This window comes from Scyliorhinus torazame, chromosome 30 (assembly GCF_047496885.1).
Source record: "Scyliorhinus torazame isolate Kashiwa2021f chromosome 30, sScyTor2.1, whole genome shotgun sequence".
Lineage (NCBI taxonomy): Eukaryota > Metazoa > Chordata > Chondrichthyes > Carcharhiniformes > Scyliorhinidae > Scyliorhinus > Scyliorhinus torazame.
In genome coordinates this window covers 6,190,704-6,216,329 of record NC_092736.1, presented here as the reverse complement: position 1 = coordinate 6,216,329, position 25,626 = coordinate 6,190,704, and the positions used below count along the sequence as shown (strand labels likewise).

General features: G+C 46.6%; 1 protein-coding gene across 4 annotated transcripts in view; it reads right to left on the bottom strand.

The window, feature by feature from the left end:
* Positions 1–25,626, bottom strand: part of LOC140404332 (tubulin polyglutamylase ttll6-like) — a 144,193-nt gene that overhangs the window by 19,807 nt on the left and 98,760 nt on the right. For all 4 annotated transcript variants that reach the window (XM_072492715.1, XM_072492718.1, XM_072492719.1 and 1 more), the window contains exons 8-13: positions 21,566–21,709; positions 18,366–18,451; positions 14,328–14,553; positions 13,097–13,278; positions 9,113–9,301; positions 7,554–7,731 (exon numbers count right to left, since the gene is read on the bottom strand). In XM_072492715.1, the coding sequence (XP_072348816.1) occupies positions 7,554–7,731; positions 9,113–9,301; positions 13,097–13,278; positions 14,328–14,553; positions 18,366–18,451; positions 21,566–21,709 (1,005 nt within the window). The remainder of the gene's footprint in view (positions 1–7,553; positions 7,732–9,112; positions 9,302–13,096; positions 13,279–14,327; positions 14,554–18,365; positions 18,452–21,565; positions 21,710–25,626) is intronic.

Sequence of the window (25,626 nt, the reverse complement as noted above, 5' to 3'; positions counted from 1 at the left end):
TTTATTTTGTTAAGATCTACTCTTCCCCAATCCAAAACCTTTTTTTGCAACTTGTCTATTTCTTTGTCCACACCAAATTTGAACTGAACCATGTTGTGGTCGCCATCACTAAAATGCTCCCCCACCACCACCTGTCTGGCTTCATTTCCCAGAATTAGGTCCAGCACTCCACCATCCCTTGTTGGATCCTCTACATATTGAGCTAAAAAGTTCTCCTGTATACATTTTAAGAACTCTACTCCATCCAAGCCCTTAACATGATGGCTGTCCCAATTAATTTTGGGAAAGTTGAAATCACCTAATATAATTACCCTCTTATTAAAACAATAAATTCAGAAACAATATTCAGACAGAGTACCAAATCACTCCCATTGCTGTATTTAGCCTGTTTCTGAATTTTCTCTGACGTTTTGATTGATACGAAGACCATTTAAAACAGAATTAGTAACTTACTGCATTCTTTTTTAACACTTTTATTGATTTAGGCATAGAATATATGCATTTCAACTAATCAGATTCGAAAGACATATCCTGAAAAGTCATTCGACAGAGGTGAATGGGATAGCCACTCATTGGCAACAACTGTTCTGTGACCTACAACAGAATTAAAGAGGTATCATTTAACATCTTTCACTGGACAACTTTGGAAAAATTTGCACACGCCAAAGTGAGAGGATTAATGGCTTACAGGACTCCTATTTTGAATACATAATGGCAGCAACATGAATCCTCGGTCAGATGGCACACAGTTACATGCAGAAGTAGGTGCTGTCCATTCCAAGTATCTCACCTTTCCAGCCATCCTCTTTGAGTGAGATTGTCAATTTAGTGGCAAACTCCAGGCAGCCCAGGAATCATAAGAACGCTCAGACCCCTTTGATATCAGGGGCGTCATTCTCCGACCCCCCGCCGGGTTGGAGAATCGCCGGGGGATGCCTTGAATCCCGCCCCCGCCGGTTGCCGAAGTCTCCAGCACCGGATATTCGGCGGGGGCGGGAATCGGGCCGCACCGGTTGGCGGGCCCCCCCGCTCGATTCTCCAGCCCGGATGGGCCGAAGTCCCGCCGATTAAATTGCCTGTCCCGCCGGCGTGGATTAAACCACCTTTTGAACGGCGGGACAAGGCGGCGTGGGCAGGCGCGGGCCGATCTGGCCCTGGGGGGTGCCCCCACGGTGGCCTGGCCCGCGATCGGGGCCCACCGATCCGCGGGCGGGCCTGTGCCGTGGGGGCACTCTTTCCCTTCCCCCTGCGCTACGGTCTCCACCATGGCGGAGGTGGAAGAGACTCCCTCCACTGCGCATGCGTGGGAAACTGTCAGCGGCCGCTGACGCTCCCGCTCATGCGCCGCCCGGGGATGTCATTTCCGCGCCAGCTGGCGGGGCAACAAAGGCCGTTTCCGCCAGCTGGCGGGGCGGAAATTCCTCCGGCGTCGGCCTAGCCCCTCAATGTTGGGGCTCGGCCCCCAAAGATGCGGAGCATTCCGCACCTTTGGAGCGGCGCGATGCCCGTCTGATTGGTGCCATTTTGGGCGCCAGTCGGCGGACATCGCGCCGTTTCGGGAGAATTTCGCCCCAGATCCTTACAGCCACCAGACAGGGGAGATTTCCCTCTTGGCTGGATTTCATAGAATCATAGAACTTAACAGTGCAGAAGGAGGCCATTTGGTCCATCAAGTCTGCACCGGCCCTTGGAAAGAGCATCCTACCTAAACGCAAATCTCCAACCTATCCTAGTAACCAGGTAACCCCACCTAACCTTTTTGGACACTAAGTGCAATTTAGCACGGCCATTCCACCTAACCTGCACATCTTTGGACTGTGGGAGGAAACCAGAGCACCCGGAGGAAACCCACGCAGACATGGGGAGAACGTGCAGACTCCGCATGGACAGTGACCCAAGCCGGGAATCGCACCTCGGACCCTGGAGCTGTGAAGCAACTGTGCTAAACACTGTGCTACCATGCCACCGTCCTGAAACACATATTCCAGTGGAAACAGACCATCAGCTCACCCACTGCACCCTCCAATATTGACCAAAGATGATAGGTATTTATCAAAGTCATTACAAGTTGTCATCAATTTACCTACTCTCTTGACTGATTGTGCGACAGGCTTAATTCTTATTTAAGAAACTAAGGAAGTAAGATTAGACCCCCCCACCAACATGGATCATAGATTAGAGGTGGGTGAAGGATCAACTGACAGATAGCCAATAGAATAGGACTCAAGAGTACAGCAGTCACCAAACTGCAGTCATGTGCTGTAGTTCAGCCATGATCTCCTCCCAACACAATCCTATTAGTTACCAATACCCACTCATTTGTTCCGTATCAATTTTGTGGACCTAGATTATGAAAGACCGCTATGTTTTACTTGCGTGAGTTGCCTTGTTGGTGGGTAACTCTAGGATCAGAATAATAAGATCTGTTGGTACATCAACTTGCAAATTAATGGGGACATGGATTTAAGCTGTGTGTGGGAGTTTTAGGCCCCGCATGTGCTCACAGAGACTCATAGGGACGAAGCTTAGATCTTCCTACCCTTGGAGTAAATGCAAGACTTGAGGCATGATTAGCAACCCATTAAATCTCCGCTCTCTTAAGGAGTTAGCTGGGTTCAGTTGCATTTGTGGGGGAGCCATTACAATTGGCCCGAGTACCACAAGGTAAGGAGAGGGGGAAAAAACAATATCAAGGGGCCCTGCTCCTGATTGGTATCCAAAGACTGCTGCTGAAAAGTGAATAGGGGTAATTTTGCTGTGACAAGCCACCATCTTCCCGATCTGCATCCCTTCCACACCAATGTGAGAGAGTGGCTGGTGGGGCAACAAGTCAAATCCCTTACCCATATGCTTAATAAGACCTTCAATTTCCAAACAACACAGGTGTCATCAAATCCATGGGACCAGCAGAATGATTATGGAGCACATTGTAGAGCCACAGAGGCGGAGGTCAGATGCTAGGGGCGATTAGACTTGGGGGAGATAAAATAACAATTACAGACGTCACCTGATGAGTAAGGCAAACCTGCATTTACGCAGCACCTTTCACCATCCCGGAACATCCCAAAGCACTTTACAGCTAATATAATACTTTTGAAGTGTAGTCACTGTTGTAATGTAGGAAATGCAGCAGCCAATTTGTGCACATTAAGCTCCTACAAACAGCAATGCGATAATGACCCAATAATCTGTTTTTTGGTGATGAGAACTTCCCTGTTCTTCAAAACAGTGTCCGGTGATGAGTTCTGTCCCGTTGAGAGACAGAGCTGGTCCAATGTCTCATTTAAAGGATGTCACGTCCGACATGGCGGCACTTGCTCAGTATGCACTGGAGAGTCAGCCTGGATTTTGTGCTCAAGTATTAAGGACTTGAACCCACCACCTTCTTACTCAAGGGTGAAAGTGTTACCCACCGAGGACAGCAGCTGGTGCATGCTGTGACTTGGGAGACGGCAGGGTAGAAACAAACAGAGAGCCAGCAATGCAAGGGTCAGCACTTCCAGTGACCTGCTCATCCCGTCCTCGGTTTACTTGGCAATGCTGCTCTGCTTCAACAGACCTCTTTACCTTTCACCACTTCTTTAATATTCCACGAAATGACATTGAAATCATTCAGCCAACTTTTATATCAATGACATGGTGACAATGCAGACCCAGAAGCTTCTATAAAGCCACATGGCCAAATGTGTTGAATTAAATTCCCAACACAATAATTGCCTTTTATTCATTAATCACTCAACTGTCAACCATGTGTCTTTCTTATAAGATTTCCTAATGCTACTCCTCCTGTGAGGCGAGAAACACTGGTGGAAGGCTACTGGTTGCCACTATTCACCCAGGCAGCCTTGGGATGATTGTGGTTGGTGACTTCATGGTGGTTAAGCTTCTGAGGTCCCAGGTGCTAACACCAAGCTGGTTGCCTGTGCCCCAGCAAACTCCCTGGCAGCATGGCTGACTGAAAGCATAATAAAGGAGCACGTGCGCAGATATTCTGGGAGAAGGCAACATGGATTGCGTCCATCGCACTTCAGACACACTGTGATTTCAGACACTCTCTGCGATTTCAGACACTCTCTGCGGTGGGGGAAATGATCAGTTCAACTGTATGCAGTAGGGCAGACTGCATAGAGTCAGTGACTCTCTATTCAGCCCATCAATCCTTGCAAATGGATCTCTGTCTCTCCAAGTGGGGGTGCTGGCAGCTGCACAACGGCTACTCAGCTCAGGAGGGTAATCAGTCTAACTGGGTGTACCATTCCTGAGGTGGTCAATGTAGAGTGCTGATGCCATGTGAGATGACAACATACAGGCAGGGAGCAGGCTCCTCCATGTCTTCAGTCGTCATGGCTGGCACGGTAGCACAGTTGCTTCACAGCTCCAGGGTCCCACGTTCTATTCCCGGTTTGGGTCACTGTCTGTGCGGAGTCTGCACGTTCTCCCCTTGTGCGCGTGGGTTTCCTCCGGGTGCTCCGGTTTCCTCCCACAGTCCAAAAATGTGCAGGTTAGGTGGATTGGCCATGCTAAATTGCCCTTGGTGTCCAAAAATGTTAGCTGGGGTTACTGGGATAGGTGAAGACGTGGGCTTAAGTAGGGTGCTCTTTCCAAGAGCCAGTGCAGACTTGATGGGCTGAATGGCCTCCTTCTGCACTGTACATTCTATGATTCTATGCTGAAGCAACTTTGGCAGGCCTTCCAACAGCTGCTATAGCTGCTAATGCAAGATAAGCAGCTTTATTTTCTTGGCTGGGTCCCTGAGCCTCTGACCTGCCCAGAACCGCTGGGCCAGAATTTCACCCTCCAGCAAATCAGACTGATGCTGGTCTGTTTCTGCCACCAGTACCTTCTGCTACGTCTTTCACCAGGAGCACATCCCTGTGGCTAACTCTCGAACCCATACAGAATATCAGTTAGTGAGTTGGTGCCTGGGAGCGATAGAACAAACAACACTGCATCCTGTAAAGGATTGTCCCCCTCCAAGGTATATTCTGCAGGTTCCAAGTTCCGAGAAGGTCCTAGGGGAAAGAGAAAAGCAGCAAAGGTTAGGATAGCACCAAGAGGCTGGACATTAGGAGGTGGCAGTCACAAGTGACAATGCAGCTTGATGTTGTAAAGGATGTTGAGGTGAAGGAAAAGATACAAGCAATTTGCAGATGCCCTGCTGAGATAAGTCGCCAGTTTTATCTCCCACCGTGTTCATGTTTTTGACTGCGCCACTAAAGTCCAGGGCCTGGTGCTGTGTTTGGGTGAGAGCTGCGATGTTGAGCACTCCTCCTCCAGCCCTGCTCATTCCTTTGCCACTATGTGCTGCTTTCTTTCTGCAGAAAGAGAGGCCACGTCCCAGTGAGCCATTGTCGGACAGCTCAGTGGAAACGTGTAGGGTTTGTGCAAAGTGCACTTGATGAGAGCTGGAGCAGGACCAAGGTGGAATGGGGATAGGGATAGTGAATGTGAAAACAGGGGTGGGAATGGAAAATGAAGAAAAGCGCGCTCGGGGGGAATGGGAATGGGTGGGAATGGGAATGGGTGCTCGTGCAAGTGCTGGGAAGTAAGAAGAGAATGCTATCAGTGTGTGTGATGCAAAGAAAGAAAAGGAAGAGGCGTGTGTATTTGGAATGAGAAAGAGAAATGCTGCAGTGTGGTGTGCTGAACAATATGATAAAGGGAGGGAGAGTGGTGGGGAAAGGTGTGGGGTACGATCCTCCGATCCGCCGGCGGTGCACTGGTGCCCGCGGGTTTCCTGACGGCGTGGGGTGGCCACGATGGGAAACCCCATTGACCGGCTGGCGGAATGGAAGATCCCGCTGCCGACGAGTGCGCGCCACGCCGGAAAACGCGGCAGGCAGACCGGAGAATCCCACCCGTGGTTTCTCAAGACAACTGGAGAGAATGAAGACCCAAACTTACCCAAGGTGCCCTTTGTTGGCTTAATCTAGGTAATTGCCATTTATCCATACTGCCTTTATGTGGAAGTACTGTTTTTATTTTTATTTTTAATTGTTCCAATTAAGGGGCAATTTAGCGTGGCCAGTTCACCTACCCTGCACACCCTGCTTAGGGTTGTGGAGGTGAGACAGACACGGGGAGAAGGTGCAAACTCCACATGGTCAGTGACCCGGTGCCAGGATCGAACCTGGGACCTCAGCACCATAGGCAGCAGTGCTAACCACTGTGCCACCGCGCCGCCCACTTTATGTGGCAGTATAATAGGATATTGTCACATATCCTCTACCTTTAATACAAATTTGAGGACGAGGAAACAGTAGTAACTTCTGGTTAGTACTCTGAATTGAGTCAAGTAAATAAGATAATAAAACACTATCCCTTAGAAGTTATGAGTATGAGATGTATGTATTAATGGTTCCTAGATATGGAGGACTCCTTCAGTAGATTGCAGATCAATTGATCCCATGGCTTATGCAAATCTTAACCACAGTACATCAATAGTCCCGAAGGAGCTCCAGGCCAGGTAAAAGATGGCAAATTTCCTTCCCTGAAGGATATTATTCAACCAATGGGTTTGAACAATAATCTGGTAATTACATGCCCACCATTACTAACACTAGCTTTTTATTCCAGATTTATTCACTAATTGAATACAAACACCACTTTGAGCCTATGTCTCCAGATCATTAGTCCAGGTCAATGAATTAATAGTCCAGTAAAATAATAACAATGCTATTGTTCTCAATGAAAACTGAAAATATCTTAGCTCAGCTCGTGGATGGTTAGTGAAGTTGTTCTCTGCCTGATCCTGTAAACCTATTGCTAATATGCAGAGGTGATATTTTAAATGCTTACTATGGTTATTCTACCTGGTAGACCTACACTTTACTGTGAGATCATTGAATCTCTTCCTACACGGACGTCAAGTCCAAAGAATAATGTTGCTGGTACAGACCCGCTCGCCATCTTTCTCCAGGCCAAACGCATAATGGCGCCGGGGTACTTGTGTGAATGTCAAAAAGCAGCATCTCCATCTTTGCTCTGATGTCCTGCAGCAGGAACTCCATCAGAAAACTTTAGGGAGGAGGCAGCGATTATAGTGGACTGCCTGCCAATCATTTTAAAATGAGGTGTCACTCAGGCCTCACACGAAGGCGACACAGTAAGGGCTTCCGCAATGCCTTACCTGCCCTGAACCAGAGTTTGGCCATCGCAGTCAAACAGTCCACTGACACTCAATGACCAGACCCTCCTGTGAAGAGTGGCCTTATGTGCCAGGTCTCCAGGTAGCACCTGCTTTCCGTAAACCATCATCAAACATGAGTCAGCACATTCAGGAGAGGCGAAGAGGAATACTGCCTCAAAATAATTTCTGCCAAATCAAAGTCTCAACTGCTTCAAACTGAAAGGATTATTAGATAACTGTATATTGGTTAATGGAATTTCATCATTAGTTAACTTAGCAAAATGGTTAACACAAAGGGGAATTTCTATCCCTTTCAGCATCCACATACAGGGCATCAGGAATTTAACCCGGGGTATTTTAAATGCTTTCAGTGCGGTTGCTGCAGTTGAGTGAAATTTGAAGTTATAGTAATTGGACACAGTACCTCTTTCTTTAACTTCTTGAAGGATGCATCACCACGGGGTTTCCTGGAGAGTAGATCCAGTGCTAGGGGCTCGCCCCCTGACTCCCCTTGAAGGCCACTTTCCTTCACTTCCTTCTTCTTCCCTTTTCCCAGCTGCTCCTTTGGCTCATTTTTCATCCGGATCTCCTCCAACTGCTGCCTGATCACAAAGTATCCAATAACTGATCAATCGACATGCACCCAACACAAGCTGAGGCAGCATCAGCTCGGAGGCATAGAACAATAGAAATGGTACAGCACAGAAGGAGGCCTTTCGGCCCATCTTGTCTATGCTGACGCAGGTGCCCTTTCTAATCCCACCTTCCTGCACACGGCCCATGGCAGCTTACAGCACTTAAGGTGCAGATCCAGGTACCTTTTACAAGAGTTTAGAGTCTCCGCCTCCACCACCAACTCGGGCAGCGAATTCCAGACATTCACCACCCTCTGCGTAAAAATGGTTTAATCCTCCTGCCACTTAGCTTGAATCTATGACCCCTGGTTTTTGAACTCTCTGCCAGGGGAAACAGATGACTTCTATCTACTCTATCGTTACCCCTCACAACTTTGCTTCACACACATTCTGAGCACCAGCTCGCAGTAAAGACCTTGCACCAGTTAATCCCAGCCAGCATTTCTGAGGGCTCAGAATGAAAAGCACAGCCAAGATTGCAGCTCCTGTAGGAACGTGTGCCTACATGGAAACTAAGCAGGGACAACATCAGCCTCAGTGGTACTGCTTCTGCAGCGGAACAGCTTGCTGGGATGTACATATCTAAGCTTATGGATGAGAAAGTGTCCATATGGACCTGATCCCACAGAGACACGGATGCCAGTGGAACCAGACCAGTAGATAAATCACACCTCACACCCTTCAGAAAATTGAAAGTGGACAACAAAGCAGAGCTGTCTCAAACACTATCCTCTGTAAATTACAATATACTTCTCCCTTCATTCGACGTCTAGGTATGGAGAGAAACATTTCTGGCAGATATTTGTAATATAGATAAATGCAATGATATAAACCCATGTAGGAGCTATGCTGGGCAAGGTTGCTGCGTGGTAAGGTAAAAGGACCTGGGTGTTACTGTCCATTAATCATTGAAGTCCCACAGTCTCTGCTGTGAGAAGATTTTTTAAAAAAATTAATTTAGAGTGCCCAATTATTTTCTTTCCAATTAAGGGGTAATTTAGCATGACCAATCCATCTAAACTGCACATCTTTGGATTGTGGGGGTGAAACCCACGCAGACACGGAGAGAACGCGCAAACTCCACATGGACAGTGACCCGGGGCCGGGATTGAACCCGGGTCCTCAGTGCCGCAGGCAGCAGTGCTAACCGCTGCGCCACCGTGCTGCCCCTCTGCTGTGAGAATATAGCAAACACAAATATAGAGTGTTGCCAGAACAATTAAATGTGAGACATCTCAGGTCGGTACCAGGACCTATAACCAATGCAACCTTGCATCCACATCAATGACTGCCAGTGGGCCCTGCTTGCTTGTGACTGATTTGCCCCCCAGTTGCCCACAATCCATACCTGGCACATTCTTCCCTTGCCCTGGAAGCAATGGTCTCCTGAAAGAGTGATCCGCTTTGCTTAAAGAAATTGTCGTATTTCTCAGAGTCAGACCGTGGGTAAATTCGATGGAATCCTCCCAGGTGTTCCTTTTCATACTTTTCCACCTGCCGGAGCCAGGCTACCTGGTGGTTTTCATACTGCTCACGTCTGTGGAAATAACAGGTTTAAAATCAGTGTTAATCAGACATTTTCGCATTCCCACTAATCTCTGTAAAGTACTTTGGAATCTTTCTTCCAAGTTAAAGGCATTTGTAAATGCAAGTTGTCATGGTGCTATTCACGGAGGAGTTTTATTCGGTCTAACCATAAAGCCATAAGAAATAGGAACAGGGTTAGGCCATTCGGCCCTCGAGCCTGCTCCCCCATTCAAAAGGATCATGGCTGATCCGACATTCCTCACGCCCACTTTTCTGTCCTTTCCCCCTAACCCTCGATTCCCTGACTGATCGAGAATCTATCTCAGCTTTAAATAGACACAAGGGCTCTGCCCCCAAATCTCTCTGTGACAAGGAATTCCAAATCTCACAACCCTCTGAGAGAAGAAATGCCTCCCATCTCAGTCTTAAATTGGCTCCCCTTTATTCTGAGACTCTGCCCTCTGGTCCTAGACCCTCCCATGAGGGAAAAACATCCTCTCAGCATTTACCCTGTCAGGTCCCTTAAGAATCCTATGGGCACGATTCAGCGGACAAAAGTTAAAGTTCACTTTTGGCCCCGTTTGGTGGGATGTTTTTTGGGAGCTGCAACGGCAAGGATCACGTCGCTATTCACCGGAATTTTGCCGGATTTCTAAGCCTTGGGGAGTTTCTCCCCATCAATGCCACACTAAGGCTGCTGACCTGTACTGGCGAGCTAATCTCGCCAGCAGGACTGGTTCCTCGCAGAAGAGGGCGCCATTCTGAAATGCTGCCACGATCTCTAGATCCCTCTTTCAGCCCCCCCCCCCCCCACTTCAACCCCCTCAACCTTTTCTGGGACACTCGAACCCCCAGGATGGCAGTGCCAAGGTGCAGGAGTGCTAGGGTACCACTGCCCTGGACCCAACCACCCAAGAGCCTCTAATGACCTGCGAGAACCCCCCCTACCCCCACCCCCAAGGTGCCGTCACTCCTGGTCCACATTTATGGAAACCAGTCTCGCAGGCACAGCCATTGACTCCCGGGCGTATTTAATATCTGGATCTCGCCGAGCGCCAGATCGCGCCAGGTGAATCGAGTCGAGTGACTCATGATCGGCCCGGTGTAAAGCCTGATTTGGGCCTCTTGTGCGAGTAAACCCGTTGCGCCTGGGTCCTTGCCGGGCACAACACGATCACTGATGTTTCAATGAGATCACATCTCATTCTGCTAAATTCCAAGGAGTAGAGCCCAACCTGTCTAACCTTTGCTCATAAGATAATCACTCCATACTGGGGACCATCCTAGTGAATCTTCTCTGAACCAGCTCCAATGAAATAATATCATTCCTTAAATAAGGGGACCTAAACTGCTCCCAGATCTCCAGATGTGGTCCCACCAGTACTTTGTACAGTTGCAGCAAGACATCCCGACTCTTATACTCCAACCCCCTTGAAATCAGGGCCAACATTCCATTAGCCTTCCTGATTACCTGCTGCCTGTGTGCTAGCTTTCTGTGTTTCGTGCGCAGTTCCCCCCCAGTCCCTTTGTAATGTGGCTTTCTGCAGTTTTTCTCCATTTAAATAATATTCTTTTGTTCTCCTTTCCAAAATGAACAACTTCACATTTTCCCACATTATGCTCCATTTGCCAACTTTTTGCCCACTAACTTAACCTATCAATATCTCTTTGATATTTGTATCCCTCTCGCTACTTGTCTTTCCACCTATTTTTGTGCTGTCTGCAAATCTGGCTGCAGTACATTCGCTTGCTTCAAAGAACAAAGAGAACAAAGAAATGTACAGCACAGGAACAGGCCCTTCGGCCCTCCAAGCCTGTGCCGACCATGCTGCCCGTCTAAACTAAAATCTTCTGTACTTCCGGGGTCCGTATCCCTCTATTCCCATCCTATTCATGTATTTGTCAAGATGCCCCTTAACCGTCACTATCGTCCCTGCTTCCACCACCTCCTCAGGCAGCGAGTTCCGGGCACCCACTACCCTCTGTGTAAAAAAACTTGCCTCGTACATCTCCTCTAAACGTTGCCCCTCGCACCTCAAACCTATGCCCCCTAGTAATTGACCCCTCTACCCTGGGAAAAAGCCTTCATCCAAGACATTAATATATATTGTAAGCATTTGCGGTCCCGGCACGGATCCCTGTGGAACCCCACTGGTTACAGGTCGCCAATCTGAAAAAGACCCCCTTATCCCCATTCACTATTGTCCATCAGCCAATTCTCTATTCATGCCAATATACTACCTCCAACACCATGGGTTCTTATCTTTTGTGAGAAGGGCGGCACGGTGGCACAGTGGTTAGCACTGCTGCCTCATGGCGCCGAGGACCCGGGTTCAATTCCGACCCTGGTCACTGTCCATGTGCAGTTTGCACATTCTCCCCGTGTCTGTGTGGGCCTCACCCCCACAACCCAAAGATGTGTAGGGTAGGTGGATTGGCCACTTAATTGAAAAGAAAAAGAATTGGGTACTCTAAATTTATAAAAAATAAAATAACCTTTTGTGAGATACCTTGTCGAACACCTTCTGGAATTCCAAATACATCACATCTACTGGTTCCCCTCTATCCACTCCAGTTGAGACTTCCTCGAAAAACTCTAATAAATTAGTCAGACATGATTTCCCTTTCATGAAGCCATCATGACTATGCTTGGTTAGATTATGATTTTCCGGGGGTGGCACGGTGGAACAGCAGTTAGCACTGCTGCCTCGAGGCACCGAGGACCCAGGTTCGATCCCAGCCCCGGGTCACTGTCCGTGTGGAGTTTGCACATTCTCCGTGTTTGCGTGGGTCTCAACCCCATAACCCAAAAAGGCAGGTGGATTGGACAGGCTAAATTGCCCCTTAATTGGAAAAAAAGGAATTGGGTATTAAAACAGAGAAAATCAAGATGGCAATGTTTTAGCCCTATTGATGCTACACGTACTGCTTGTGAAACTCCACCCTATAGTAAATAGTAAAGTTACCCCTTAAAGTTTTACCTGATATATTCTGACTCATAAAATTAATTTTACTGAAAATAAATGAAATGTAATTAAGAATGGCTCCCAATGGCTCAGATACTAAATGCACTAGTGGGCAGGTGCTCTAATTGGTTTTGATCCTGGGCTGAGGGGATGTTACAGAGATCAAACAGTACTTTCTATAATTATTACTCATTAATCATCACCCTCCTCCACTGGAGGGCCATGTACTTCAGATCCTCGGAGTTCAGGCTGTTGGAAACATAACAAGAATATTTCCCCTGACCAAAAGGAAAATTCAGAGGGAAACGTTTCACTGTTGAAAAGTTTGTTTCCTGCTGAAGACACTTTGGTTATTTTAGTGATCTCTCGATCCAGAGAATGAGTTCAAATCCTACCACGGGCAGTTTGAGAATTTGGGTTCAGTTTAAACAATCTGGTAGCATCAGATTGCTATAAACACCCAACTAGTGTCCCCTTAGGAAAGAGAATCTGCCATCCTTACCCGATCTGGGCCTGTAACTCTACTCCCACATGGTGTTCACTCTTTACTGACCTCAAAAATGGCCTAGCAAACCACTTGGCTGCATCGGACAGCTAATCTGTCAAGAAGGCTGGCCACCACCATCTTCTCAAGAGCAACTATGCCAGCTTGATCAAATAGATGATTTTTAAGGAATGTCACAAAGGAGGTAAGAGACGCAGAGATGTTTAGGGAGGACATTTCGGAGGTTAGGTGCTAGACAGCTGAAGGTATGGCCTCCAAAGGTGGTGCAAAGGAGGTCTGGGATGCACAGGAGGCCAGAATTGTACAGTGTACAATTGAACACCACTTCCTCTACCTTAACTCGCGAGTTGTCTGACGGTTCCACAAGCGCTCCTGCACCCTGCGCCTCTCCTCCTCTGCCAGCTTTTGCTTGTTGCTTGCTCCAAGGTTTATCAGACAAATAGTGTCGTACAGCAGATTGTCTTTCACCTCACGGTCCAGCTTAGAATCTGTAGTGAAACTGGGGGAGTGGTTCACCTGAGAAGCAAAACGTAGGATATGCTGGTATGAAAAATAAGCTAATCTTTATTTGAGTACATTTGTACAAAAATACAGGTTTACTCCAATAGGGAACTCTATACGGCACTCTGGGAAAATGACTGTCCGTGTGACAATAAGCTAAACAAAACCTGATTGATATTCAGCATGCAATAAATTAATTGATCTCGTTCAGAGTAATGAATGAATAACTACAATCGACTTTGAAGCCTCTTTAGTCACTAAGGAAAGAAATTATAGCTCTTGTTCCTGACGCTTTATTCAGTGATTTTCTGCTGGAAAGTGCTGTGCATGCATGCCAGAGGTTGAGCTAGACTACAACAGCAGGACAAAGGCTGCGTAGACTGGGGGAGTAGCTCACCTGACCCCTCCAAAGCCCCTCCACGACTGCAACCTGGAGTAGGATGGAATACTTGTCACACCTCGATGGGCTTCCAGGACAGATTAGGTTAGTTATTTGCCCCCCACCTCCCTTCTTTCTCCATCCCAACAGGAGGTTCAATATCCACCCCACCCTCCCCCTTCCCACTACAGTATCTCTGGCCTAAAGGGTGCACAGTAACAACTTGCCAAGGTTACTTTAGCAGCAATTACCCTGCACAAAAATGAAATATCATCATAATGAGAGCTTGGTCTCTTTCTCTGTCTGACCCTCAACCTCAGGACCCTTTAAATACCAACTTAACTGAGTGGATAGGTGCTCAGTTAAACATTTTTAGGTCAAGTCTTGTTTTAGATATTTTAGCACGTGACCCAGGCTGTCTCTGCAACACAGTAGTAAGGAACCCGGCATTTTCAAAGGTGTTTGCTGAGGTTCCATTAGGTGGTAATAATGGATGTTAAAGAATCTCTGCCACTTAGTGAAAGAGATCTGGGGGGTTTCTTAACTTTCCCAAAAGCAGATGAAGTGCTTTGGAACATTACGTGAGTGCGATTTGGTGCTATACAAATGCTATCTTCTTTCTTTCATTATCAGCTTGTCAAGCAGCCTTTTGACACCACCACACCTCGTTCATTGTTTCACCCACCTCCAGGAGCCACGGTTTCAAATTGCGATCCATGAGGATATCGAATCCTAGTATCTCAAAGCAGGCACTGCCAAAGAGGTGACTGGAGAAACAAGTTCGATAATTGTGCTTTAGGATCGGATAGGCGGAAACCAGAGTCTTAATGATGACATCTTCAATGTCTACCCAAACCTTTGTTGTGTTGTGTCCATGTTGTTCTAACCATTTGTTAAATGAGGACAGTTTTCTGTGTGAGACAGAACACAGTTATTAATGGACTAATACGCGGATAGATCGAGACGGCATTGCTTTTAATTAATGCATCAGACATCAAGCTGTACATTTTTAAGTTACCATCCAGGTAAGAACCTGATGACGCAGAGCCATATGTTTTAGAGAGTGCCCAATTGTCATATTTATCCGAGAATGATAGACTAAATCAGCACTGAAACATGTGTGTCTGTGGAGGAGTATTTTCCGAGACTTTGTTATTGAAGAAGGAGATAGATGCTCCTGTGTGCGGCTGAGAGCCAGTTGAAGATGGTGAGGTTTCAGTAACTGGCACCAAGTGGTAGTTGTGCAATGGGAAAAGTGATGAATGTTGCTTCACCAGCACAACTGAGTTTGGGTTACGGTTGCCAACCCTCCAGGGAGGGATCCTGGATCAATCTCCTGGGCACAGCTGTATGCAGAATCATCTGGACATTTTAAAGATTGTTTTTGTTATTTTTCTTTGAACATTTCCCTTTACCAGGCATAAAAATATTGAAAAGACTGTTTGGCTGACAGTCAGGCATCACTGAGTAATGTGTCTCTTTACTTTCCAATTGGCCTAGGGAAGGGGGCCGCCACAAGGATGGATGTGTTGGCTGACTAAAGGCTGGAGCCTGGGGGAAGGTCAGGTGATGAAACCTCCTGAGATACAGATAATCACAGTTGGCAACCGTAGTTCCCTATACACACATGGCTGTGTGGCAAGGTTTAACTCCAACTCAATCTATAAGTTTGCGGATGATACGACTACTGTGGGCCGCATCTCAAACAACGACGAATCAGACTACAGGAGGGAGATAAATCACTTGGTTGCATGGTGTACCGAAAACAACCTCTCTGTAAATGTTGGAAAGACCAAGGAACTGATCATCGACTTCAGGAAGCCTAGCACGACACACACTCCCGTCTGCATCAATGGCTCCGAAGTGGAGATGGTCGATAGCTTTATGTTCCTGGGGGTCACCATCACCAACAGTCTGTCCTGATCCACTCATATTGAGGCAACAGTCAAGAAAGCCCAACAGCGTCCCTACTTCCTGCGGAAGCTAAAGAAATTTGGCATGTCTGCATCGACTCTCACAAACTTCTACAGATGTGCGTTAGAGAGCATCCTATCCGGCTGCGTTACAGCTCGGTATGGCAACTGCTCGGTCCAAGATCGCAAGAAACTGCAGAGTGTGGTGAACTCAGCCCAACGTATCACACAAGCTTGCCACCCTCCCATTGACTCTGTCTACACCTCCCACTGCCTCAGGAAGGCAGACAGCATTATCAGAGACCCCTCCCACCCAGGCATTGCCTTCTTCCAGACCCTTCCATCAGGCAGAAGGTACAGAAGTCTGAAGACCCGCACATCCAGACATAGGAACAGCTTCTTCCCCACAGCTACTAGACTCCTCAACGACTCCCCCTCGGACTGATCTGTTCCCTGTAAGAACACTATTCACGACGCCCTATGCTGCTCTTGCTCATGTATTCGCTTTGTTTGGCCCCTTGTTCCGCACTGTAACCAATAATTGCTTGTCGATGTACCATTTGTCAATGTTTTCTGTTGATTATTCTTGTGTCTACTATGTACGTACTGTGTACGTTCCCTCGCCACAGGAAAATACTTTTCACTGTACTTCAGTACATGTGACAATAAATCAAATTAATCAAGTTAGAGTATTGAAAATGCCGACCTAAAATAGTGTCTACAGCACCAGGTTTATACCACAATTGAAGTTCCTTACAGATTGTAAAAATAATTAAGTACCAAGGAATCTCACCAAACCAGCCAGCCTTCCAATTGATGCCCAGTCCCAATTGCTTCAATCCAGTGAAAGATTTCAGTTACATTAGAAAATCTACAGTTGTCCTTCTCCGAGCAGGGAAGGTCAATGGGAGATTTTATTTTTTAAATACCTAAATTTAAAGTACCCAATTCATGTTTTCCAATAAAGGGGCAATTTAATGGAGCTGGTTTAGCACACTGGGCTAAATCGCTGGCTTTTAAAGCAGACCAAGGCAGGCCAGCAGCATGGTTCAATTCCCGTAACAGCCTCCCCGAACAGGCGCCGGACGGAATGTGGCGACTAGGGGCTTTTCACAGTAACTTCATTTGAAGCCTACTTGTGACAATAAGCGATTTTCATTTAATTTCATTTTGCATGGCCAATCCACCTACCCTGCATATCTTTGGGTTGTGGGGGGTGAAACCCACGCACACACGGGGAGAATGTGCAAACTCCGCAAGGACAGTGACCCGGGTCCTTGGCACCGTGAGGCAGCAGTGCAAACCACTGTGCCACCGTGCCGCCCTAGGTCAACGGGAGATTTGATAGAGGTGTCCAAAATCATTAAGAGTTTTGATAGGGTAAACACAGTAGGTTGTTATGATCTAGAATGCACTGTCTGAAAATTACTTTCAACATTAGAATTAGATAAATGCTTAAAAAGTAAAAAGTTGCAGGGTTTGGGGAAAGTGTAGGGGAGGGGGAGTAATTAGATAACTCTTAAAAAGGGCCAGCACTGTCACGACAGGCTGAATGGCCTCCTTCTGTGCTGTTACATTCTAGGTGCAGTCATGCACCGTCTCAACCCACCATCAGGGCAACACTATGGGAACTTTAGGATATATTTGCTGCGTACTTGTAGAAGCCAAGTATTTCGAATACAACTAGTGTAGGTAAAAGATAGCTGTTTAAGCATAAATGTTGAGCCCCAGTTTTTAAATACCCATTTATACAGCATAATTCACTTTTACTGAGGTCCGTTGTTCTGGCAAATGCATATTTTCAAAGACAGTGTGACATTAAAACAGCACAGTTGCAAAACAATTTGACACTGCTTGTGCTAATTGTCAAGGTCAAGGGATTGAATACACAGCAACATGAAGGCACCATTGTTCACAATGCAGATAACAGCTGGGTCAGAAAAGCTGATGTTGCACATTGAAGATGGACGGCTTGCCATCAAATCAAATGTGTTTGAGTCTAACCCAAACCAATTAGGATTATATTGGGGTGTGATTAGATGACTTAAGACAGATATGAAATTGTATAACTGAAAAGTTTCCGCCCGCCATTTTAGGTTTTTATTGTCTTTGAAAGTGTGTTGTGCTGAGTTGTCTCGTGTGTTGTCTGTGGTGTATTGTCTTTGTGAGTTTTAGTTTATTTTTTGTTTTAGTGTTTAGTTTTTAGGTAATTGTCTTTGGGGGTTCTGTCAGTCTAACAGTCTGTGTCAGTGATGTTAGTCCACTTTTGACTTTGAGTTTGAGTTTAGCTGAAGATTAGCTCTCTCTCTCTCTTCATGTTTCATTGCCAGACTTTGACCTTTTAAAAGTTACTTTCGAGCTGTCTGCCTAAGCAAAGAAAGATAATGTCTGTAATTCTCTGAGAGCTTCGAATTGTCTACGAATTGCCTTTTAAATGACTTTCAAATTGTAATCAAGCGACTACAAATAAAACAATTCTTTTTGGCACCTGAGGAGTTTATACTGCAAATTTCTGCTGAGTTCCAGTATTCGCAAAGTGCTACTGATAACCGAATAGCAGAGATGATATAAATTCCTTCAACTATACACAGTCGAATAATACAAGGAATCGAACAACTTAACACAGTCTACAAATATTACAAATCTTACAACTTGTCGTATTGCGTCAGGACTTGATTCGTCAACTAAGCTTCCCCCAAACTTGGCGTAGTTCGACAGGTTAAGATCCTTATAATTTAAAGTTTCCTTCAGTACTGAATGTGGTGAAAGATTATATTGTTAGATTTATCCTTCCAAACTGTTAAATGTACCTTTTGCTGCTTCCGTCCCCATCTCTGACAAAGTTCTTGCTGTGCTTGTTGATGGCATAGTTTGTCAGGTGCATGCAAATGTCTTCCTGTCAGCAACAAACAAAACACTTCAGTGGTTTGGATCATGGGTGACACAAGCTCCCTCCAAAGTCTCACCCCCTTCCCTATCTCTGCAACGTCCTCTAGCCCTGCAACCTCCCCCCGAGACTCATTCACTCCTCCTATTCCGGTCTCTTGCGTAACCCCAATTTTCATCACTTTACCATTGGCGGCCGTGCTTCAGCTGCCTGGGCTCTAAACTATGGAATTCCCTCTCTAAATCTCTCTCTCTCTCTCTCCTCCTTGAATATGCTCCTTAAAAATTAACTACTTAACAAAGCTTTTGGTTATCTGCTTGAATACCTTCTGAAAGCACCAGGCAGTCGCGAGGTTATGATTTATTATTCGGGCTGCCAAGGTATGGTAATAAAATGGAATATGTCACCAAAGCGATGACAGTAATTTACTTTAGGCACCCACTAGAAATGCACTGCCACATGTAGTGCAGAGCCAATCAGACTGATGAGGAATCAAGTTTGACCACTGAAGGAAACTTGCTATTTCTGATAGGTAAAAGGATCATTGGTTTAGCCATTTTGATGTAAATACTTAAGCCCAGTTCAAAATTCATTTTTAAAATGGATCCCATCATAAGATTGCAAACACAACCTCAGATTACAAAAGCGTATAGCTTGCAATAATAAAAGCACGGATTTTGAAACATTTGCAGCCTAACCAGAAGTAAATGCAACATTTCTACTGAAGGTCAAAATGAGCACCATAGTTAACATGAATCTACCATTATTCAAAATGTGAATAGTATAGCAGTCAGCAAAAGGCAGACCTGCTAATAAGTGTAAGTTTACATTCCAACACACAGAAAACACCCAAAGATGCAACATAGTCATATCCATGTTGCACATTGATGATTGACAATTAACCATCCAATCAAATGCATTTAAGACTCATCCAAGCCAATCAACATATTACAAGGGTAGGAACAGATGGTTTCAGATTGATAACATTTTCCTTATAGAGGTCCGGGCAGCCATTTTCCATTCCGGGATCACTCTATACAACGTGCTTGACTATCTACTATCTTATTTCGTATTTTCATATTTCCACTCTAACTCTAAGTCTGCGCAAGCTGTTTTGCTTTGAGCAAGAAACCATTACTGTATTTTTAAAGTTCAATTTGTTTGTAAGCTACTAAGTTTAATTATATCTCTTAAAGTCTTCTACTGGCAGGGGCTTTATTGAGAATATTTGATTTGTAACCACAAGAAGATTTCAAACTCTCAATTATAATCAATAGACACAATAAAGATTTCATTTCGCATCTGAGACGCGAGTGCAAATTTCGACATAGTTAGGTGTGTACGAGACTACACTTAACCACGGGTAGATTTCATCAACCACTGATCTGTGTTTCGGCTGGAGAAACTATAGAAATTGGCCCCAGTAACGTTGGACTGAGGGGGGAAATAAATCAGCCACGGTTCCTGCTCCTGTGACCCCTGCTGCAAATGACTGCATAGACGCTGGGGGAAGGCAAAGAATATATCCTGAATCCTGGGATGAGGGGGTTTGTCCTGTGAGGAAAGTTTATGCCTATATCCGTTGGAGTTTAGAAGAACGAGAGGTAATCTTACTGAAACATGCACGGTTCTCAGGGAGCGAGACAGGGTGGGTGATGAGAGGCTGTTTCCTCGGATGGAGGAATCTCAAACTGGGGGCACAGCTTCAAAATAAGGGGTCTCCCATTTAATATGGGAGATGAGGAGGAATTTCTTCTCTGCCGAGGGTTGTTAGTGTTTGTAATTCTCTTCCCCAGAGGGGAGTGGAGGCTGGGTTTTTGAATATAGTCAAGGCTTTTTGATTGACAAGGAAGTCATTGGTTTAGGGAGGGGCAGGCAGGAGAGTGGAGTTAAGGCCACATCAGACCAGCCATGATCTTAATAAATGGCAGAATTTGAGGGGCTAAATGGTCCATTCCGGCTCTTATTTTTTATGTTTTTTAATGTCTAAAGTTGCTGATATTAATAGGTTTGGGGTTTGTTTTGTAGGATTCATCCACCACCTGGCAACAGTGCCAAGAGCAGGGCTTTCTCATGGGATGATCCAATAAGTGACAAATGTTTTAAAAAACAATGGCTTGAATTTCCATGTGGCCCACAGTTTAGTCCTGGCACTCACACACATTAAGGATGATCACTGAAGATATATAGCTTGTGGGACTATACTCTGGCAGGAGTCTGCAGTTTCGAGATTGGAGGGGAGAGAAGGAATGAGAGAAAAACAAAAGAGCATTCCCCCGCCGCAATGTTCGCCATGGCTCAGTGGAACTCTCCTGTCTCGGAGTCATGAGATTGTGAGCTTGAACCCCACTCTGGATAGAGACTTGAGCACATAATCCAGGCTGGTACAACCAGCACAGTACTGAGGGCATGCTGCACTGGTGGAGGTGCTGTCTCAGATGGCTGTAAAAGATCTCATCATGCTATTTCAAAGGAAAGCAGATGTGTACTGAACTCATTTATTTCTCAACCAACACCTAAAAACTATTTGGTCATCACCACGTTGCTGATTCATAGTTGCTACAGTGCAGGAGGAGGTCATTCAGCCCATCGAGTTTGCATGACCCTCCCAAAGAGTGCTCTACCTAGGCCCACTCCCCCACCCTACTGTCATAACCCAACCTAATCTGCACATCTTTGGACACTAACAGGCAATTTTAGCTTGGTCACTCCACCTAACTTGCACATCTTTGGATTGTGGGAGGAAACCCATGCAGACACGGGGAGAAAGTGCAAACTCCACACAGACAGATGGCCGGAATTGAACCCGGGTCCCTGGCACTGTGAAGCAGCAGTGCTAACCACTGTACCACCGTGCCACCCCATTGTGGGAGCTAACTGTGCGAAAACCAGCTGCCAACTTTCCTACATTACAATAGTAACTACACTTCGAAAGTATTTCATTGGCTGTAAAACACTTTGGGACATCCTGAAGTCATTAAAAGGCTCTATATAAATGCAAGTCTTTCTTTCTCAAAGCTGCGTTGGTTTACTGTGAAAAAGGGTCTATTGTGCTTCCAGAAGATACAGAGGACAGAAAAGATACAAGCAATGATCTTGTGATAACGCAGGAAGGAAAGTTACCAAGTTACTGTTAGAGGGATCGCTGTACTTGCTGGTTGCAAACCTTGCCAGACCCTCGTTGTAAATGTAAATTCGAAAGGGGTCACAGGATGTAACCAAGACGTAGATGCGGAGGTCAAATTTGAAACCATCTATGAGAAAAGGCTGTGAAAGGAACATTGAAGGCTACATTAGGCAAGCTAAACGATACTTGTCATACATCATAAATAATCATGGGCTGCATAGCTATAACAGCGAAATACAAATCCACTGGCGTAATGCTGAGGCAGTTAAAAACACTATTCAACAGCAAAGGAGTACTGTATAGATCTGGTAGCCATTCTGTAAAAGGAATAGGCAAGCAGCAAGGAGAAGAAGGTTGGGTATTTGTGGCTCTGGGAGGTGTGGTGTGAGGTGGACTGCAAGTGCGAAGTGCCTAGATGGACCGGGTTATAAAATCTTACGTGTTGAGAAATGCCTGGAGAGTCAGGGCACCAGCTTTAAGGCATGTTCAGAGTGGGCAGGATCACAGAATTACTTAAAATAGACAATGATAAGAAGTGAGTGAGTCACTGTGTCAATTCCAGTGCTGGTTCGTCAATGGGGAGGCGGCGGCCAATGATAAACATGGAATCCCATCGGGTCCGCACTGACGTTCTGAAAGAGCACCCTACCCAGGCCCAATCCCCCGCCCTATCCCCGTAACTCCACCCAACCTTTGGACACACTACGGTGCAATTTAGCATGGCCAATCCACCTAACCGGCACATCTTTGGACTGTGGGAGGAAACCGGAGCACCCGGAGGAAACCCACTCAGACACGGGGAGAACGTGCAGACTCCGCAAAGACAGTGACCCAAGGCCGAATCAAACCCGGGTCCCTGGCACTGTGAGGCAGCAGTGCTAACCACTGTGTCATCAGTCATTGGTCTGATAATCCAGAGGCCCAGACTAATGGCCTGGGGACCCGGTTTCTAAACCTACCACAGCAATTAAAAATTTGTTAATTCTGGAAGTGAAAACTAATCTCAGCGATGAGTGCAGCTCCGACAACATTTAAGAAGATTAACACGATCCAGGACAAAGCAGCCCGCTTGATTGGCACCCCATCCAACACTCCCTCTCCAACTGTGTGTACCACCTACAAGATGCATGAACAACTCACTGAGGCTCCTTCAACAACTCTCCAAATTCACAGCCTCTACCATCTGGGGTAGCAGAGACATGGGAAGTTAGGAAGGTCCTTCAACAGCACCTTCCAGGCCCTCTACCATCTAGAAGGACAAAGGCAGACACATGGGAACCCACCAGCTGCAGGTGTCCCCCCCCCCAAGTCACTCACCTCCCTGATTTGGAAATGTATCGCTGTTCCTTCACTGTCACGGAGTCAAAATCCTGGAACAGCACTGTGGGTGTACCTACACCACATGGACTGCAACAGTTCTAGAACAGTACGAAGTCTTACAACACCAGGTTAAAGTCCAACAGGTTTGTTTCGATGTCACTAGCTTTCGGAGCGCTGCTCCTTCCTCAGGTGAATGAAGAAGTCTGATCCAGAAACACATATATAGACAAATTCAAAGATGCCAAACAATGCTAGGAATGCGAGCATTAGCAGGTGATTAAATCTTTACAGATCCAGAGATGGGGTAACCCCAGGTTAAAGAGGTGTGAATTGTATCAAGCCAGGACAGTTGGTAGGATTTCGCAGGCCAGATGGTGGGGGATGAATGTAATGTGACATGAATCCCAGGTCCCGGTTGAGGCCGCATTCATGTGTGCGGAACTTGGCTATAAGTTTCTGCTCGGCGATTCTGCGTTGTCGCGGGTCCTGAAGGCCGCCTTGGAGAACGCTTACCCGGAGATCAGAGGCTGAATGCCCTTGACTGCTGAAGTGTTCCCCGACTGGAAGGGAATATTCCTGCCTGGTGATTGTTGCGCAATGTCCGTTCATTCGTTGTCGCAGCGTCTGCATGGTCTCGCCAATGTACCACGCTTCGGGACATCCTTTCCTGCAGCGTATGAGGTAGACAACGTTGGCCGAGTCGCACGAGTATGTACCGCGTACCTGGTGGGTGGTGTTCTCACGTGTAATAGTGGTATCCATGTCGATGATCTGGCACGTCTTGCAGAGATTGCCATGACAGGGTTGTGTGGTGTCGTGGTCACTGTTCTGAAGACTGGGTAGTTTGCTGCAAACAATGGTTCGTTTGAGGTTGCGCGGTTGTTTGAAGGCAAGTAGTGGGGGTGTGGGGATGACCTTGGCAAGATGTTCATCGTCATCAATGACGTGTTGAAGGCTGTGAAGAAGATGACGTAGTTTCTCCGCTCCGGGGAAATACTGGACGACGAAGGGTATTCTGTCAGTTGTGTCCCATGTTTGTCTTCTGAGGAGGTCGGTCCGGTTTTTCGCTGTGGTGCGTTGGAACTGTCGATCGAGGAGTCGAGTGACATATCCTGTTCGTACGAGGGCATCTTTCAACGTCTGTAGATGTCTGTTACGCTCCTCCTCGTCTGAGCAGATCCTGTGTCTACGGAGCGCTTGTCCATAGGGGATGGCTTCTTTAAAGTGTTTAGGGTGGAAGCTGGAGAAGTGGAGCATCATGAGGTTATCCGTGGGTTTGCGGTAAAGCGAAGTGCTGAGGTGACCGTCCTTGATGGAGACGAGTGTGTCCAAGAATGCAACTGATTTTGGAGAGTAGTCCATGGTGAGTCTGATGGAACTTATTAATGTCATCGTGTAGTCGTTTCAGTGATTCTTCGCCGTGGGTCCAAAGGAAAAAAATGTCATCGATGTATGACCTTGGACCCAGATCTTCAGAGCACCCTACGTGCTCTCATCCCACGTACTCCCCGCATTGGAGATCTCTACTGCCTCCCGAAAATACATAAGGCCAACACACCAGGCCGCCCTATCGTTTCAGGCAATGGGACCCTGTGTGAGAACCTCTCTGGCTACATCGAGGGCATCTTGAAACCCATCGTACAAGGTACACCCAGCTTCTGTCGCGACACGACGGACTTCCTACAGAAACTCAGCACCCATGGACCAGTTGAACCAGGAACATTCCTCGTCACAATGGCCGTCTCGGCACTCTACACCAGCATCCCCCATGACGACGGCATTGCTGCAACAGCCTCAGTACTCAACATCGACAACTGCCAATCTCCAGACGCAATTCTGCAACTCATCCGCTTCATTCTGGATCACAACGTCTTCACCTTCGACAACAAGTTCTTCATCCAGACGCACGGAACAGCCATGGGGACCAAATTCGCACCCCAATACGCCAACATCTTCATGCACAAGTTTGAACAGGACCTACTCACCGCACAGGACCTTCAACCGATGTTATACACCAGATACATCAATGACATTTTTTTCCTTTGGACCCACAGCGAAGAATCACTGAAACGACTACACGATGATATTAATAAGTTCCATCAGACTCACCATGGACTACTCTCCAAAATCAGTTGCATTCTTGGACACACTCGTCTCCATCAAGGACGGTCACCTCAGCACTTCGCTTTACCGCAAACCCACGGATAACCTCATGATGCTCCACTTCTCCAGCTTCCACCCTAAACACATTAAAGAAGCCATCCCCTATGGACAAGCGCTCCGTATACACAGGATCTGCTCAGACGAGGAGGAGCGTAACAGACATCTACAGACGTTGAAAGATGCCCTCGTACGAACAGGATATGGCACTCGACTCATCGATCGACAGTTCCAACGCGCCACAGCGAAAAACCGGACCGACCTCCTCAGAAGACAAACATGGGACACAACCGACAGAATACCCTTCGTCGTCCAGTATTTCCCCGGAGCGGAGAAACTACGTCATCTTCTTCACAGCCTTCAACACGTCATTGATGACGATGAACATCTTGCCAAGGTCATCCCCACACCCTCACTACTTGCCTTCAAACAACCGCGCAACCTCAAACGAACCATTGTTTGCAGCAAGCTACCCAGTCTTCAGAACAGTGACCACGACACCACACAACCCTGTCATGGCAATCTCTGCAAGACGTGCCAGATCATCGACATGGATACCACTATTACACGTGAGAAC